Source organism: Pituophis catenifer, unplaced genomic scaffold (assembly GCF_029215685.1).
Source record: "Pituophis catenifer annectens isolate HBS135680 unplaced genomic scaffold, rPitCat1.0.hap2 SCAF_8, whole genome shotgun sequence".
Taxonomy (NCBI): Eukaryota; Metazoa; Chordata; class Lepidosauria; order Squamata; family Colubridae; genus Pituophis; species Pituophis catenifer.
Genome location: NW_027256888.1, coordinates 802,314 through 821,516, shown reverse-complemented (window position 1 = coordinate 821,516; position 19,203 = coordinate 802,314). Strand labels below are relative to the sequence as shown.

Here is a 19,203-nt window from a genome sequence, read left to right as displayed (position 1 = left end):
TTTCAGAAGTGCTATTGCCAAGCCAGATCTAGCACACCCCATATTTATGCCTTCGGAGATGTAGAATTTCAGATTTGTTTCCCCATTACAATATCTTCCTAACTATTTGGCTGCTTCTTCCTGCCGTGGAGGCCTGCCTAGGTTGTTTGGCATCCTTTGCCTCTCCTGTGAAGCAGGAGTGGGCAACTATAGCCCCTTTATGACCAATGAACTCCCAGAATTCCTGGGAAATCCAACTCTGGAGCTCCCAGGATTCCCATGGCTGGCTCAGGAATTCTGGGAGTTGAAGTCCACAGGTCGTAAAGCGGCCATAGTTGCCCAACCCCACTCTAAAAGTATTATCCATCCACCCCGCCGTGTTTTCTGTCGTCTGATGACTTTATCAATGCCTCCTAAACGCCCTGATTTTGAAAAATAAGTAACAGAAGCCCGAGCAATCACAAGTCCTTTTCCTAAAATGGGCTGCATAAAAATGTAACTCTGGGACAGATGCAAATATTGGGAGAATCATTACGGGAGGGTGGGGAGGCAACATCCTGTGGCTCTTACATTACATGAGAAATTTCTTTAGTAAACTGCTCGTCTCTCCAACTTTGCATAGGAAGCGAAGGTGCCTTTGACCTCATCTAGAATTCTTTATTGGCCAAGTGTGATTCGACACACAAGGAATTTGTCTTTGGTTCATTCTGCAAATTTTATATTCATATGTAGTGTATAATCGTGTAGTATTACTGTTTGTTTGTTTCATTCATTCATGTCATAAGCATGAATTAAAACAACTAAAATAAGGCATATTATATAAAATTAACAAAATCACAAAAGTATTATTGTTAAAAGAAAACCCCTCCACTTAATGCAATGGATGTCATTTCCCCATGAATTCTTGCTTCTTATACCATATTCTTTCATTGAACTTACGTGAAGGGATTGCTCCCCACCGTCTCTGAATGGATGCAAACTGAAGGAGGGACAAGGAAACAATAATAAAATGACCCCTCATTAATGTCTTTATTAGGGCCGCTTTGCTATCTTTGATCTATAATGTGCCAGGCACAGTAAAAGTATTTTTATGGACTGTAGAGAGGAGAAGCTGAGAAACTTCATGGATAATTGATTTAGAGGTTCTGGAGAAGGTGTAAGATCAAAGAGTGGCTTAATGCGTTTATATTGCCCTGGAGAGCAGTCAACCAAGGCCTGGAAGAGACCTTGGTCAATTAATTAAGAGGAGATAGTTCCCATAAAGTCATTCTTTCTCCAGGCTTTGTCTTAAGAGAAGTATCCCACATTTGGGAATTGATGGCTTGAAGTAACACACACTAAGCTCTGGATTGCTTCTCAGATGTAACTCAGGATACAGGTAGTCCCCAATTTACAACCACAATGGAGCCCAGCATTTCTGCTGCTACCATCTCTGTTGCCACATGAAACATTTCTTAAGTGAGTTTCGTCTCGTTTTAAGATTTCTCTTGCTACAGTTGTTAAGTGAATCACTGCAGCTGTTAAGTTAGTAACACAGTTGTTAAGTGAATCCAGCTTCCCCCATTGTCTTTGCTGGTCAGAAAATCGCAAAAGGGGATTATATGACCCCCCCGGGACTCTGCAACCATCATAAATACAAGCCAGTAATCAGAACAATATGGTCAGCAAATATGGCGGTCCCAATCAGCAAAGGAAAGCTTCGGACTGTCTGGGTTGGAAACAGGCAGAAGAGGCCTTCATCCTGCAGTGGAGAGATAATGGCTAAAACAATGATGATGATGATGATGATGATGATGATGATGATGATGATGATGATGATGATGATGTCGTCAAGCATCCAAATTTTGATCAAGTGATACTGCAGCGGTTGCAAGTATGAAAAACAATCACGTCACTTTTTTCAATGCTGTTGTAACTTTGGATGGTCATTAAACGAACTTAACAAGTTTATATAATCTTCCTCAATTATATCATTGCATCTTTCCCTTGTCATGTCATTTGCCTTATAATTCAGTCGCTCCTACCGAGTAGTTTCTGACCTACAGAATTATCCTGGCCGAGCAACAATAGAATTGTTTGATCGGAAACTTCAGATAATTTGATACCTTAACATTCCCACTCCAATCAATCTGTTGGCATCACCACTCGTGATGAATGTTTGCGAATACCAACTCTACTTTTACAACAGCCCATCAAAAAGGCCTCGTTTCTTCACATTCCGTCCCCAAAGGATAAAGGGATGTGCTATTATTTTTAACACACATAAATATGGACTATGAAGTTGGGCAGAATTTATTCTCTCGTGAAACACCAGCGTGCCTGAACAGGCGATTCAATTCGGATGAAAAAGAACAGAAAGCGTTATTTTCATGTTAGGTTATAAAAAGCAGAGATCTGTTCCTTCTGTTCTTCAGGCTGTCCCAACTGGCACCGAAGCAGAATTAATCAAAAGTTTGTAGAACTAATGCAAGGGCCTTGAAAGGGATTGAATTCTCTTTGCATGGATATTTTGATATCTCATTCTTCGCCTTATTTATCCTTCATCCTGCTTCCCTTTTTCTTTGCCTGCTCCCACCCCTCCTTCAATTCAATTCCATCCTTTGGATCCTTTTGGAAACCTCTCCATTCCATCACGCATTTAATTGTCCAATATTTCTCAAAAAGACTGGAAATGCTGTCCAGCTCAGTATGAGCAATAGCACTAGCACTTAAACTTATACACCGCTTCACATTGCTTTACAGCCCTCTCTTAAGTGGTTTTACAGAGTCAGCATCTTGCCCCCAACAATCTGGGTCCTCATTTTACCAACTTCGGAAGGATGGAAGGCTGAGTCAACCTTCGGTCAGGATCGAACTGCTGGCAGTGGGCAGAGTTAGTCTGCAATGCTTCATTCTAACCACTGTGCCACCACAGCTCAGTATTAAAAAGAGCTAAGAAATCTGGGATCAATTCTTAGGAAGGTGAAATGGGATGTTTCACCCCCCCAAGTTCCTCAGATGATTTCTTCTTCTTCTTCTTCTTCTTCTTCTTCTTCTTCTTCTTCTTCTTCTTCTTCTTCTTCTTCTTCTTCTTCTTCTTCTTCTTCTTCTTCTTCTTCTTCTTCTTCTTCTTCTTCCTCCTCCTCCTCCCCTTCCTCTTTCTCTTTCTCTTCCTCTTCTTCTCCATGAGTCTTCCTGCCACCTTCTCCCTTACAGTGTCAGCTTAATTCCTGAATGTCTAGGGAGATCCTCCATCATCCAGGTCCTGGTTGTCCCAAAGGTGCTTTTTCAAGAGGCAACTGGACTTTCTTGTTTTTCCTTAAAGATGTTTTGCTTCTCGTCCAAGAAGCTTCTTCAGTTTTGACTGGATGGTGGGGAATAGAAGGCTAATGACCAGATGACTGCAAGGAATATAAATCCTTCCAGTCCCCAAACATATTCAGTCAGAACTGAAGAAGCTTCTTGGATGAGAAGCAAAATGTCTTCAAGGAAAAACAAAGGAAGTCCAGTTGCCTCATGAAAAAGCACTTTTGAGTCAGTCCTTTCTGCTTTTCTTCTACCCGGCTTCTCCTCTCTTTATCTCCTCATCAAGCCATCTCCCTACGTGGCAACTTTAAGAGATGTAGACTTCAGCGGGCCGGCTGGGGAATTCTGGGAGCTGAAGTTGCCAAATTTGAGAAACAAGTGTTAAACTTAAATTTAATAGATTGCCATATGCTATAACAACTGATCGTTGTACATTTGGTATTAGAATATAACTTTTGCAGTTCTCTCCCGAGAGAAATTCAACTTAACATCCGAAATAAAAGATTATCTGCCAAAAGATGTTAAACTCCTTTGAGAAATACAAGAAGTGGAACTGAGGTAAAGATCTGTTTAATTTACAAACATCAGTAAAGATACTGATACCGGCCCAAATTAGACAAAGCAACACCATATTACACATGTACAACTATCTTTTCCTTGTATAAAAGAAATTAAAACCCCCACTTTTTTACAGGGTACCCCATGATTTACTAAAAAAAAAAAAAAAAGAACAACCCACTATAAAGAATTATTACCAATTCTATATTATACTTAGCAGCAACATGTTAACAAAGGAAAATATTTGGGCGCTTAAAGTAGTTTTAATAATGGGGGAAATGGTAATACAGCCTCTTTTATTCATTTTAAAGGTACCAAACTCCAAGGGAACATTAGTTTGAAAATATCTATCTTCTAGTGTCATTTTCAACAGATAATTTCATTTTCTGAAAAGTAGTGTATACTTGGGAGGGTAGGGGGAGGATCATACCTATAACATTTGCCACCTATTTGTAAAGACAATTTCCTCATATATTACAAAGACTTGAGAGTTGTCATCTTTCCTTGTTATAATGAACATAATCAGATTGTTTGCAGTTTCTGATCCTATGACGGACGCCAGCTGGCAGGTGCTGCAGTAAAAAATATTAACCCAGATCAAATCTATTTATCCCAGGAGAACCTGCTATATTAGTCCTATTGCAAATATCCTGATTTTAAGTTTTCCTCTCTCTCTCTCTTTAAAAAAACAACTGAAAATACAAAAATATCAGGACAAATATAAATTAATATATATTAAAGCATTGGGGGGAAAAGTAAAAAGATTGGCCTAGATGTTAAGTACAGTGTACTTTGATACAATAAATATTTCTCAATAAACAGAATACTGTATAGAGCTGTTCAGGATTTATAGAAACAAAACTCCGCATTATATCTAATTTTCTCAACAATAATCTATTTTATCAATCTTATCATTTATATTACAAAAAAAATTAATACTGTAAGAGGGTGGGGTAAATGCTTCCTTCCTTCCTTCCTTTCTTTGTAACATGCTAAAATGTGTTAGAAGATCTTAGGATAATTGTTATGTGTTAGAAGATCTTAGGATAATTAAAAGCTCTCATTTTCTCACCTTTTTTTTTTTACACTGTACAAAATGCATCACTTTTTTTCCCCTCTTTTCATCTTGTAAAAATGGACCTCTTCCTCCGCCTGAGAGCTTTCCTCTGAGTCCCGGGAAGGAAATAAAACCAAACCAAAGTGAAACTTATGTTCCCCCGCCCCAGCTATAGTTAAAAGTACATAATAAGAAAAACTTTATATTCTCTCCCACCGATAACAAGGATCAGACGGAAAGATAATTGAGCAAAGGGGCTTCTTTATCTTCAGAATGGGTTGAAGAACGTTGGGTGTTAAAAGTAGTGAATCTTTCCTATCCTGGTTGAAATCCGGTCTTTTTTTTTTTTTACATATACATATTTCTTTCTTCCAAGTCCTTGGAGTTTCAAGAAGTCTCTTTGAGCACTCGTTTTTTGACTTTTTTTTTTTTTGTAGTTAAAGAAACAGTTCTTTATTCTCGTAATAAAAATAAGCCTGTTCTGTATTTTACAATATATATCCACTACGAAGCCTTACTTTAGAGTCCGAGAAGCGGCTGATACAGGATTTTTCAGAAATAAATGAGCGTGGGAAAAGTACGTCTCTTAAGAGAGGCACTGAGTGCAGCCGCATCTGACCACTTTTTCAACCTCGCCTACGAAGGAGGAGCCGTCGGTGCATTCAAAAAGGTATTTCCTCTTTTTGCTTCTTAGTGGCCTGCAACACTGCCCGTTCACACAGCCCCCTTGACACTCGAGTCTCAAAACCTTCTCGGTCGTTTGGCACGCGGCGTAACCTTGCTGCTTTTGGAAATAATCGCGGATCCGTTCCTCTCGGCAAGCGATTTCTGCAAAGCGAAAAAGAAGGACAGCGCCAGATGCTTAAAGGGACAGGTGCTTAAGGGGCATCTACTCAAGAGCAGCCCACTAAAGAGCCCTCCTGTTCTGCTTTTCTTCCAGCTTAGAAAACAAACAAGCAAACAAAGAAACGAATAATGAAAAAAATAAAACAAAACAAGGATTCTCCTCTACGGGATTAAAGCTGACATGCACATCCAGAGCAGCCTCTTTTTGGTCCTGATTTATATCCAGACTCAAAATGCACTACAATTACTATGACAAGAAAATTGGGAGCTTAAATTTTTTTTCTTTATTACAAAAATACATATCCTCTGTTTTTTTAACAGCCAGCTGGTTTCTTTGACTGTTTGGAAATGTTTGAGAGAGCATGCAATTTCATTTATTAGACCTAAATACTATTCAATCTGTTATTTAACAGTGGCTCCATCACTTATCCAGGCATAAAACCAGTTTAAGTGGGAGAGCGCAGTCCCTACGTCCTATTGTAATCCCGTGGATGCAAAAGGACAGAATGAATAAATACCAGCTCTAGAAATGAGAGAGAGAGAGAGAGAGAGAGGGAGGGAGAGAGAAAAGACAGCACAGAAGTGGGAAGGGAGTGGGGGTGTCAGGTCACCCTGTTTTTATCCGTCTCACCTGTATGATTCGATGTGATAAATCAGTTGAAGATGAGAGGTCAAAAGTAGAATTTGGAATAAAACTAGCAGCAGAATCATTGGTTTTGGCTTCATAGTTGCAGTAGGTAGAGAAACAATAAATACAGAAAAGATACAGCAGGTATAAGGTGGCAGTTTAAATATAGCAAAAGGTGGCTTCTGAAGAAAGAGAAAAGTTTTTATAGCAAAATCTTGAAAGGAGGAGATAAGAAAAACCTTCCTGGTTTTAATGCTATAAAATAATAATAATAAAAAAACCATCCTTCTCTAAAACTTTCTCATTCTGTTAAATCATCCAGCAAAAAGCCGAAAATGTACTAAAATGGTTTGTCAGGGATGGAGATATAGAAGTTTTTGTTTTTTTTTTTAAATTAAATTTCAAAAAGAAAATTGTATCGCGTGCATGCAGAACAGGGTTTTTTTTGTTTTTTTTAAAGAGAAAATAGTTTTGGTTTTGGTTTTTTTTGCTCTTCAGATAAAATGGGGACTTTCCCCTCCTTTATAGGAGATCCATTCCCGGCCGATCGGAGGCTCACCTTTATTGCAGCCGTCCCCGGTATATCCGCTGTGGCACTCGCAATATGGTTTTCCAAGGCCTGAAAGCCTGCATTGACCATGTTTGCATCGGAGGGGCTGGCAGGGGCTAAGCAGCTCCCCGTCTTCATCGCAGAGGACGCCTCCGTATCCCTGCAGGCATTGACAACTGTATGAAAAGGCATTGATTGGCAAGCAGGTACCATGTACACATCTACAGGGGAGACAAGCCCAAGAGAATAAGAATACATTATTCATCCGGCCTCAGGCTAAGTGACACGAACGATAAGCGTGTTGGGCTGGGCTGGGCTCCGAAGGGAAAGAGCTCAGAGTGCCTCGCTTTAGAAGATAGCATGACAGAGTTGGAAGGGACCTTGGAGGTCTTCTAGTCCAGCCCTCAGCTCAAGCAGGAAACCCTATGCTATTCCAGACAAGTGACTGTCCAGTCTTTTCTTAAAAGCCTCCAGCGATGAAGCCCCTACAAGTTCTGAAGGCGAGCTCTTCCACTGGTTGGTTGTCCTCACTGTTAGGAAGTTTCTCCTTAATTCCAAGTTGCTTCTCTCCTTGATGAGTTTTCATCCATTGCTTCTTGACCTGCTTTGGAAAATAAGTTGACTCCCTCTTCTTTGTGGCAGCCCATCAAATACTGAAATACTGCTATCATGTCCCCCTTAGTCCTTCTTTTCTCTAGACTGGCCATCTCCAAATCCTGCAACCATTCTTCATATGTTTACATCTCCAGACCTTTAATCATCTTGGTTGCTCTTCTCTGCACTTTTTCCAAAGTCTCAACGACTTTTTTGTAATGTGGTGACCAAAACTGGATGCGGTACTCCAGGTGTGGCTTTATAAAGCGTGCTGGACTGTGCTCCAAAGGGAAGTGGCTCAGAGTTTCATTTTAGAAGACAGAATAATAGATTGGAAGGGATCTTGGAGGTCTTCTAGTTCAAGCCCCTGTTTGAGCAGGAGACCCTATACCATTTCAGACAAATCATTGTCCAGTCTCCTTTTGGAAGCCTTCAGTGATGGAGCACCCATAACTTCTGAAGGTAAGCCCTTCCGCTGATCGATTCTTTGGTTAAGAAATCCCTCCTTAGTTCTAGAGTTGCTTCTCTCTTTGCTGAGTTTCCTTGACTTTTGGTGTCTCACCTTGACTTTTGGTGCTTTGGAAAACATTTTGACCTATTCCCCTTTGTAGGAGCCCTTCAAATATTGGAACAGTGCTGTGACGTCTCCCCTTTTTTTTTTTTTTTTAATTTCGAATTTATATACCGCCCTTCTCCCTGAGGACTCAGGGCGGTGTACAGCCAAGATAAAAAACATAGAATACAAATATTAAAACATTTAAAAATATATATAAAATTTGGCCCAAAAAATTAAAAATCGCAGACTAATTAAAAGAATTTAAAAATTTTAAAAATTTCTTCTTAAGCCAACCCGGCTTGCTGAAAAAGATAGGTTTTCAGGGAACGACGGAAGGCATTGAGGTCCTGGATTCTTCTTATCTCCGGGGGCAACTGATTCCAGAGGGTGGGAGCCCCCACAGAGAAAGCCCTCCCCCTGGGGGCCACCAGCCTACATTGTTTGGCTGATGGCACCCTGAGGAGGCCCTCTCTGTGGGAGCGCACGGGTCGATGGGAGGTCGTCGGTAGCAGCAGGCGGTCTCGGAGATAGCTAGGCCCTATGCCATGGAGCGCTTTAAAGGTGATAACCAACACCTTGAAGCGCACCCGGAAGACCACTGGGAGCCAGTGCAGCTCGCGCAGGAGTGGTGTTACATGGGAGCGCCATGTTGCTCCCATCACTACCCGCGCTGCTGCATTCTGGACCAGCTGGAGCCTCCGGGTGCTCTTCAAGGGGAGCCCCATGTAGAGAGCGTTACAGTAGTCAAGGCGAGAGGTGACGAGGGCGTGAGTGACTGTGCACAGGGAATCCCGATCAAGAAAGGGCCGCAACTGGCGAATCAGGCGAACCTGATAAAAGGTCCCCCTGGTAACAGCCGTCAGATGTTCCTCCAAAGACAGCTGCCTATCCAGGAGGACTCCCAGATTGCGAGCCCTTTCAGTGGGGGCCAAAGACTCGCCCCCAATAGTCAGTGATGGAGTCAACTGACTATATCGGGATGCCGGGAGCCACAGCCACTCAGTCTTGGAAGGGTTGAGCCTGAGCCTGTTCCTCCCCATCCAGATCCGCACAGCCTCCAGGCACTGGGACATCACTTCAAGGGCATCGTTGGGGTGGCCTGGGGTGGAGATGTACAGCTGAGTGTCATCAGCATACTGGTGGTATCTCACCCCAAAGCCACGGATGATCTCGCCCAGTGGCTTCACATAAATGTTGAACAGAAGGGGCGAGAGGACCGATCCCTGCGGCACTCCACAAATGAGAGGCCTCGAGGTCGACCTCTGCCCCCCTGCCAACACAAACTGCGACCGGTCGGAGAGAAAGGAGGAGAACCACCGTAACACGGTGCCTCCCACCCCCAACTCTTCCAGCCGGTGCAGCATGATACCATGGTCGATGGTATCAAAAGCCGCTGAGAGATCTAATAGGACCAGAACAGAGGAATAACCCCTGTCCCGAGCCCTCCAGAGATCATCAACCAACGCGACCAATGCCGTTTCCGTGCTGTGCCCAGACCTGAAACCCGACTGGAACGGATCCAGATAGGATGTTTCCTCCAGGAATTGCGGAAACTGTTGCGCGACCACACTCTCAACAACCTTCGCAATGAAGCGAAGGTTGGAGACAGGACGATAGTTAGCCAATATTGCTGGATCCAGGGACGGCTTCTTGAGGAGAGGCCTCACCACCGCATCTTTCAGGGCAGTGGGGAAGTGACCCTCACTCAAGGAAGCATTAATGACGCCCTGGAGCCAGCCTCGTGTAACCTCCCGGGAAGCCAGTACCAACCAGGAGGGACACGGGTCCAGTAAACATGTGGCCGCACTAAGTCTCCCCAAAATCCTGTCCACATCATCGGGAGTCACAGCATCAAACTCCTCCCAGATAACATTCTCAAGACTGTTCCTCGTCACCCTGCCCTTGAATTGCAGCAACTCTCTAAGACGTCATGAATCAGCTTGGGAGCATCTAACTGACAGGCAAGGACACAGAAACCCCTGGGCATTGGGAAAAGAGCCACTGTAGATGTGTAATGGAAGACCTGAGTAGGCTATCACAGGTCATAAGTTCCGCTTTTCTCAACAACCGGCAACACAGAATCCGCCATCACCACACCCGTTGCATGCATCAGATCCCTTGAATTCATATAAATACAGTACAGGTTAAGTCCTTGATTTACAAGAGTTCGTTCTGTGACCGTTTGAAGTTACAATAGCATTGAAAAAAGTAACTTATGACCGTTTTTCACAATTGTGACCAGTTATGACCCATCTGCCATCCTCTTCATGGCTTCTTTTAATGGCTGTTTCAATCTAATCTGGGTCTAATCCAGAATCACCACACCGTGACAATGTCTTGTTTTGTTCACCAAGTTTTAGGATCGTAACATTCAAGGGGATTTTTGTAACCATCTACAGGTTTCCTAAACTTAGTTACTGGGAGTGGAGTAGTTCTAGATTGCTAATGAGAACTTCGAAAACTGGGCTCCTAAAATTAGTCTTGCTTCTTTTAGAGATGTCTGGTGTGGTTCAGTAGTGGTTTTGCCTGTGATTTGATCCATGGCATCTCCTTTCAGGGAATCTGGACTGGATTTCTTCCTGATTTGAGAAGAATTCCTGGGACAGAATCTCCTAATTCATCAAATATTCTGAAGCCCCCCAAAAACAGTGATTAAATTTACATATCCTGATAGTCGATTAGATTTTTATAGGCCACTCCCCCCCCCAAATCACCAATTTTTGGAATAAAATCATTGTGATAAATCAAACAGTGCCGCATAATGAGTACCACTATCATACTACAGGGTGTATCTATATTGTTGGAAAGAGTTTGGCCCTGCCGTCCATTCCCTGAACAAAATTCTTTCAAGAAGTATTTTCCTGCCAGACACGGATCAGATATCTTCTGCTCTGAAACTCTTTACATTAAAACTTAAGTTATTTAACCCAACAGGACTAAAAGAAATGACTCAGAACAAATTTATAAAGTTGAGTTGCACCATCAACTTTGTAGGCTAATGAATGCAGGTAGAATTACGATCACAACGGAGCCCAAAATTTATGTGGCTAAGTGAGACATTTGTTAAGTCACCTTGGCCACAATTTTACGACCTTTCTTGCCTCCGTTGCTAAGTGAATCACTGCAGTTGTCCAATTAGGAACACGGTTGCTCAGTGAATCTGGCTTTCCCCCTTGACTTTGCTTGTCAGAAGGTCGCAAAAGGGGGCATTGCAACTGTCATAAATGTGAGTCAGCTGCCAAACGTCTGAATTTTGATCACGTGGCCACAGGATGGTAAGTGTGAAAAATGGCCATACGTCACTTTTTTCAGTGCCCTTGTACCTTTGAAGGGTCACTAAATGAGGCGTTGTAAGTGGAAAGCCCACCTTATAGAGCTTCTCTCCCAGGCCAAAGCGTTTCACCATTAAAAGCAATATTGGTCCGGTACTCACTTGTTCCCCAGGCAAGGGCTGTTGGGTTCCTGGTCGCAGAGCGAGCCACTCCATCCCTCATCGCACTCGCAGGTAAAGCCGGACTGGCCCGTCACGTGGCAGGTGCCATGGACGCACACCTTCTTCAGGCAAGGTTCGCAGCCTGGCAGGATCCCAACTTGCAAAGGGACATTCCTGAAATCTTGCAGCTCGCTGTTGATGAAGAGATTTCGGAGGCAGCCGTGGAAACTGGTGGCATTCTGGCCTGGAAGCTGTTGCAACGCAGCCACGTTTTCCTTCACCGGCATACCTGGGGACGGATTGCACAGGTGAGGGGAATGTACGCCTCTGGATGACTGGCTCCCTTAAAGTGACCGGCTCGCTACAGAAAGTGTCACCCTTCCCGCATTTCATTTATTTATTACACGCAGGTGATATCTCCAGCTCACCAAGAGGCAACTTGAGGCGGCTTGCAGTCAGTTTTCTAGATAAACCTTCAGACCATCCGAAGGCGCCTTTTATTTTTTTTCTCAAGAGGCAACTGGACTTTCTGGTTTTTCTTTGAAGATGTTTTGCCTCTCATCCAAGAAGCTTCTTCAGCTCTGACTCGATGGTGGGCTCCACACCCATTTCCACCACTCAGGTGACCCTGAGGACACAGACAAACCTCCAAGTGGCCTCAACAACTCTCTAAAAAGGTTACAAGTGACCAGCTGTCTGCAAGGAGTATAAATCCTTCCGTTTCCGTTTCCAGTCAGAGCTGAAGAAGCTTCTGGGATGAGAAGTGAAACGTCTTCAAAGAAAAAAGAAAAAAGAAACAAAGTCCAGTTGCCTCCTGAAAAAAAAAGCATCTTTGGGAAGTGTAGTAGGAACATTTCAGGTAATGTGGTGATGGAAGAAGAAACAAGCAAGATGGCACCACAAAGAAAAGTGACCATTGCTCTACTTTTTGCCATTTTTTCCCCCAGCAATTGCTGCTTCGAAAAATATAGGAGTTCTGGTTTGGAATTTCTCAAGTACTGGCGAAAGCAGCCAAGGTTTTTATTCTGGATTTGTCTACAGAGATTCTTAGTCATCCAGGTCATGGGTGTCCCAAAGGTGCTTTTTCAAAAGGCCACGAGACTTTCGTTGTTCCTTGAAGACGTTTCGCTTCTCATCTAAGAAGCTTCTTCAGCTCTGAGTGGATGGTGGGCTCCACATCCATTTGCTCCACCTCGGGTGGCCCTGAGGACACAGACAAAACTCCAAGTGGCCTCAACGACTCTCTAAAAGGATGCAAATGACCAGCTGTCTGCAAGGAGTAGAAATCCTTCTGTTTCCCACCATCCAGTCAGAGCTGAAGAAGCTTCTGGGATGAGAAGCGAAATGTCTTCAAAGAAAAACCAGAAAGTCCAGTTGCCTCTTGAAAAATGCACCTTTGGGACAACCAGGATCTGGATGACTGAGAATCTCTATAGACATTCAGACCTCCCGTTTGTTCCCACCCTTTCCACTGACTCTCTTATAAAACATTCCCGATTTCCTTAAAGGATTTTTACGGGCTGGATGGATAACGGTGGAGAAGCTTAATGATGATATATCACTTCACAAGATAAATTGGCCTTTTTTTCGACCGGTGGCTGAATTAGATCACTCCACAATAGACCCATAAAAGCCATATTGACAAGGCAAAGAAATAATTAAAAAAAGATTCCACACTTTGAGAAATCTATTTTAGTTAATTTTTAGTTTGAAAAGTTTTAGTTTGAAAAATTAAATGCAAAAAAAAAAAGCACAAAGAAACACATAAAATTATAAAAAAGAAAAACTAAAAAAGGAAGAGGAAAAAAATACAAGATGTACACTATATTTAATAGACTCCACTCTTCATACAGCGCAAGGTACAGCAAATAATTCCACCCACCAAAAAAAAACCCTGTCTGAGCTTAGAAAGGTTTAGGCCACTGAGCTGCTGTGACCCTTTTACTTATTTTAAAAAGTGAGAATTACTGTTCTTTTTCCCTTTCACCCAACGGCGTTTTCCAAGACACCAGAATTGGTGGCAGGAAGGACTTACCTCCAACATAAAACGGAGAGTCAAAATTCAAAGTAGATTGTTTAGACAGGTTGGTGATGGTTTTGGGGTTTCCTCCATCAATAGATAACGACAGAATCTGGTCCATTACTAATAATTCCACCATGTGGAATTTCCCATCATTGATGGTCTCGACACTGGGGAAGGGAAAGTGGTTTAATTTCATAAATATTAGTTGCTGCACCAAGATTTTAAGAGTCGGTGTCTACGTATCCCACCCGTCCCAACTGCTTATGCTAAGCTATCAGAGATCTGTGTAAGGCCCTGAAGTTTAAGCCCTCAGGATGCAGAAAACTGTGAGAAACAGCCATTTCCTAACTCTGCATAAGAAAAATGAACCCAAATTAACTTCAAACTGCCACCTATTTTCAGTGCGGTGATCCTTTTGTGACTTTGGGAAATCTGGAATTAGAGAATCGAAAATTCACTCCAGGATATTCAGATACAGGTAGCCCTCGGCTTATGACCACAATCGAGCCCCAAATTCATGCTGCTAAGTGAGACATTTGTTAAGTGAGTTTTGCCCCATTTTACGACCTTTCTTGCAACTGTTGTTAAATGAATCACTCCAGTTGTTAAGTTAAGTAACCTGGTTGTTAAATGAATCTGGCTTCCACACTGACTTTGCAAATTTTGATCACATGATCACGGGGATAATGCAACAGTCATAATTGGGAAAGCCAATTATAATTTGAACCATAATAATTTCAATGGTCACTAAATGAACTGTTGTAAAACAAGAACTACCTGTATCATGTATTCTGTCATCTTGAAGGAGAGCAGTTCCCTGGTTACAATAATCATGAAGAAATCAATGTGCAAACACCAAAGCATAACAACTATAGCTCCTACAATTTTTTGTTTGTTTTATTAGATTTATATACCGCCCTACTCCCGAAGGACTCAGGGTGGTGAACAGGCACAGAATAAAATACATAGATACAAAAGTTCAAAGACATAATTAAAACCAGATTAAATAATTTAGCCCAATTCCTATAATATACCACCACAGTTTGACAAATAAATCTTTTCTCTTCTGCCAAACACACTCAGATCATAGATAGCGCTTAGATTTCACGTGCTGGAATATAGTTTTAATTCTGCATAAATGGTAAATTAATGCAATCCTGGTTCACACGAATGGGCCAGTATAATATTCCACAATTTCTGTAACCATCTTCCTTTTTCCAGTGACCAAGGGATACATACCTCAACAGAGGACAATCTTCTCATCCGTCCACCTCTCCCAACTCCACAATTTTGGCAAAAATATAATAGTTTTTATTTTCTTATTAATTAGATTCCTTGATGGGTGTTCAAAAGGTTGCATCTCATTTTTTTTTAATACTAAAGATGAAGGGATATTGGTATATAGATTTGGGACATGTCTACATGGAATTCCATATTGGGTACGTAGCCATGTGGCGATTCAGATTCTTCAAAGGAAATTAAAGCAAAAGGTAACAGAATCACAGAGTTGGAAGGGAGCTTGGAGCTCTTTTAGTCCAATCCTCTGCTCTATCAGGAGACCCTATGCCATTTCAGACAAATAGTTGTCCAATCTTTTCTTAAAAAAACCTCCAGTGTTGGAACACCCACAACTTCTAGAGGCAAGTTGTTCCACTGGTTAATTGTCCTCACTGTCAGGAAATTCCTCCTTAATTCTAAGTTGCTTCTCTCCTTGATGAGTTTCCACCCATTGCTTCTTGTCCTGCCCTCAGGTGCTTTGGAGAATAGGTTGACCCCCTCTTTTCTGTGGCAGCCCCTTCAATATTGGAAGACTACTATCATGTCTCCCCTAGTCCTTCTTTTCATTAAACTAGACATACCGAATTCCTGCAACCGTTCTTCATATGTTTTATCCTCCAGTCCCCTAATCCTCTTTGTGGCTCTTCTCTGCACTCTTTCCAGAGTTTCCACATCCTTTGTATATCGTGGCAACCAAAACTACACTATTCCAAGTGAGGTCTTACCAAAGCATTACCAAGGTGGCAGAGGAAACATGGAAAACGGAAACTTGATCGTGACCTGCTGGGTTCCCTCATATCATAGTTCAAACATTCCCGACTTTGAAGTGGAAGGAGGAATTACGCTCTCCATTTTATCTCCTAAACCACGTAGCTGGAGTGGAAGGGAAACTTCCTTCTTCAGAAAACATTTCAAAACATAATTGTCAAAAAAAAAATTGACATTGGAAAATCTCAAAGCTGCCACTTCTGAAACACATCTGGATTAAAAACAAGGCCTGAAGAAGTTTATAAGCCCACCTGTATATGGCAGATACTGGATAGGATCCTGCGTCATAACTGACTCGTACACGTCCCCGGTAAAGCTCCATGGCTATATGATCTTCATCTCCTTTATACAGCAGAATCCCACTGTCTTCATCTGTGGAAATCTGACAGGAAACCATTTGGAATTAGAAATAATGACATTGAAGGTTGTTGGTTTTTTTTTAAAGGATATTGACGACAACCAATTCACCCTTAAGTGAATGTCATTTTTTTTTGTTAAAAAAATTATATTCTACTCTCATTAGTATGATATAAGTCTTATGTTTGGCTTTAGGGCAGTGTTTCTCAACCTTGGAAGCTTGAAGATGGGTGGACTTCAACTCCCAGAATCCCCCAGCCAGCGCTGCTGGCTGGGGGATTCTGGGAGTTGAAGTCCACCCATCTTCAAGCTACTAAGGTTGAGAAACACTGCTTTAGGGAGAATGGGAGAGCTGAACCCTGAGAGTGCTCCTTTTAGTGGCTGGGGTCGTTTTTTCCCTTCCCCCCTTTCCATTTACACAGATGTCATCTGGGTTTCTATTTCTTTTTTTGTCTTCCCTCTCATTTACTTCTACCTTATCTAATTGATCAATCTATAATCTTTTATTCATCTTTCTTTTCTAGCCATGCATAAAATCGTCCCCGTGTCTTGAAATATACCGATTCCTCTTTATCTTTTATTCTTAATGTTAACCTGTTCATTTCTGCACATTCTAAAATCTTCTTCATGGCCTCTCCTTCTGACGGGATTTTTTTCTGCCTTCCACTTTCGTGCCAATACAATTCTTGCCGCCGTTATTATATGAATAATCAAATAAGTATCTTCTTTGCTATATTTCTCCGGTAAAATACCCAATATTTTGCTCGTTTTTTAAAATAGTTTCCCAAAGATCTTTTTTCAAGAAGCTACTGGACTTTCTGTTTTTTCTTTGAAGACGTTTTGCTCCTCCAGAGCTGAAGAAACTTCTCGGAGGAGAAGCAAAACATCACCAAAGGAAAAAAAAAAAGAAAGTCCAGTTGCCTCTTGAAAAAAGCACCTTTGGGAGGAGCTTTGGTGGTGCAGTGGACTAAACTACTGTTAAAGTAATATTTAGCTGCCAGCTGCCTGCAATAACTGCGAGTTCGAATCTCACCAGGCTCAAGGTTGACTCAGCCTTCCATCCTTTCTAAGGTAGGTAAAATGAGGACCCGGATTGTGGGGGCAATAAACTGACTTTGTATAAAATAGAACACAGCTTTGGGGGGGGGGCAAAAGTCCTACTAAGCAGGTATATACAAAAGTATGAAGGCTTAAAAACATTGTAAGCCGACCTGAGTCTCCAGAGAAGGGCGGCATATAAATCAAACAAACAAACAAATAAATAAATAACCCTGACCTGGATGACGGAGGGTCTCCGCAGATTTCCCCATAGAGCTGTGGTGGCCTCCCATCCTATCTACCTCATGGAAGCTGCTCCAAACAAGAGCTCTTCTAGAAGGCATTCAGGCCTTGACCCCCATCTCGGTCCGATGATAGCTTGGTTTGCTCAATTTAACTTTGTTCTACATTTTTCTCTAGTCTGTAAACCTTCTAACTGCACAGGCGTCCTTCAACTGACCACAATTGTGAACGGAACTAAGCAAGGCAGTTCTTAAGCGAGTCACGTCTGGTTGTATGACCTTCCTTTGCTACAGTTGTTCAGCAAATCAATACGGTTGTTAAGTGAATCTGGTTTCCCCCAAGGACTCGGCTTGTTGGAAGGCAACTGAGAAAGTTGCAACTGGCCATCGCATGACCCCGGGATGCCACAAGCATTGCCGAGAGCCAAAATTTTGCTCATGTGGCCGCAGGGAGGCTGGGATGGTTGCAAGTACGAGGACCAAGCAGAAGTCACTTATTTCAGTGCCACTCTCCCTTTCAACCCTCATTAAACAAATGGTTATATCCCTGTGTGTGTTTTGTCTACTTTATATTGTTTCTCAGGCAATTTATCTATCCAGGTAGCCCTCGACTTACAACAGTTCATTTAGAGACTGTGCAAAGTTACAACGGCCCCCCAAAAAAAGGGACTGATGAAAGTTTTTTCACACATACAACCACTGCAGCATCCACAAAGTCACGTGATCAAAATTCGGACGGTCGCAGGGTCCCCTTTTGTGACCATTTGACAAGCAAAGTCAAGGGGGAAATCAGACTCACTTAACAACCATGTGATTAACCTGTGATGGCTATTAAATGAGGACTAGAGTTGTCAACAGTTGAGTGGATTTTTCTTTTTCTCCTACTAGAAAGATGCACTCTTCTTTCAATAGTGTGTCAAACCAGGGGTGAAATCTTTATTTATTTATTTTATTTTGTCGCATTTCTATGCCGCCCCACTCCCAAGGGACTCTGGGCAGCTGAAATCCAGCAGGTTCTGACAGGTTCTGCAGAACCGGTAGCAGAAATTTTGAGTATTTCAGAGAACTGACAAATACCACCTCTGGCTGGCCCCAGAGTGGGATGGGAATGGAGATTTCCCCCCAGGAGTGGGGTGGGAATGGAGATTTTGCAATATCCTTCCTCCTGGAGTGGGGAGGGAATGGGGATTTTGCAGTATCCTTCCCCTGCCATGCCCACCAAGCCACGCCCACAGAACCGGTAGTAAAAAAAATTGGATTTCACCCCTGTGTCAAACCAATGTCACATGTGCAAATCAGAGTTTCCCACAAACATCTTGATGAAAAGAGTTTTCATTTCCCAGGTATGTTGCTTTTCTTTGGTGTCCTGGGGCTTTAGTCACTCCGTCATTGGCTCTAAATACCGTTTCTGGTAAGTGGCCCTCAGAGGCATTTATGGGCTCAAATAAAATATATATTAATTTATATTAATGACTCACACAACTTCACACTTTATAACGAACTTACCTGGAGGGTGATATTGGTGTGGGAGTGGATCTTGGTTGAGGGGATTTGCAGGTACGTTTCTTTGTGGACGAAGTTGATGCTGACTAGCTTTTCGCATTTCTCCCCCTGGTAACCGGACAGGCATTGGCAGTTCGGCTCATTGGCCTTCATAATGCACTGGGCCCCATTCTGACATTCATAGTGGTCACACGGGCTTGTGCGAGGCAAGACCATCGGTGGCGAAAACTCACAGAAAAGTCCGCTAGACACAAGCGAAGAAATAACTTTGGTTGAGTTAACAGAAAGAGTTGGAAGGAACCCTGGAGGTCTTCTAGTCCAACCCCTTTTCAAGCAGGAGACCATCAGACAAATGGCTGCCCAATCCTTTCTTAAAAACCCCCAGTATTGGAGCACCCACAACTTCAGGTGGCAAGTTGTTCCACTGGCTAATTGTTCTCACTATTAGGACATTTCTCCTTAGTTCTAGGTTGTTTCTCTCCTTGATGAGTTTCCATCCATTGCTTCT

At 42.4% G+C, this 19,203-nt stretch overlaps 1 protein-coding gene across 1 annotated transcript in view; it reads right to left on the bottom strand.

Moving 5' to 3' along the window:
* Positions 1-4,852: 4,852 nt before the first annotated feature.
* Positions 4,853-19,203, bottom strand: part of SLIT2 (slit guidance ligand 2) — a 198,265-nt gene continuing 183,914 nt past the window's right edge. Inside the window, exons 31-36 of the mRNA XM_070948985.1 lie at positions 18,699-18,939; positions 15,807-15,937; positions 13,522-13,676; positions 11,487-11,775; positions 6,913-7,124; positions 4,853-5,707 (exon numbers count right to left, since the gene is read on the bottom strand). Of these exons, the coding sequence (XP_070805086.1) occupies positions 5,466-5,707; positions 6,913-7,124; positions 11,487-11,775; positions 13,522-13,676; positions 15,807-15,937; positions 18,699-18,939 (1,270 nt within the window). The 3' untranslated portion in view covers positions 4,853-5,465. The remainder of the gene's footprint in view (positions 5,708-6,912; positions 7,125-11,486; positions 11,776-13,521; positions 13,677-15,806; positions 15,938-18,698; positions 18,940-19,203) is intronic.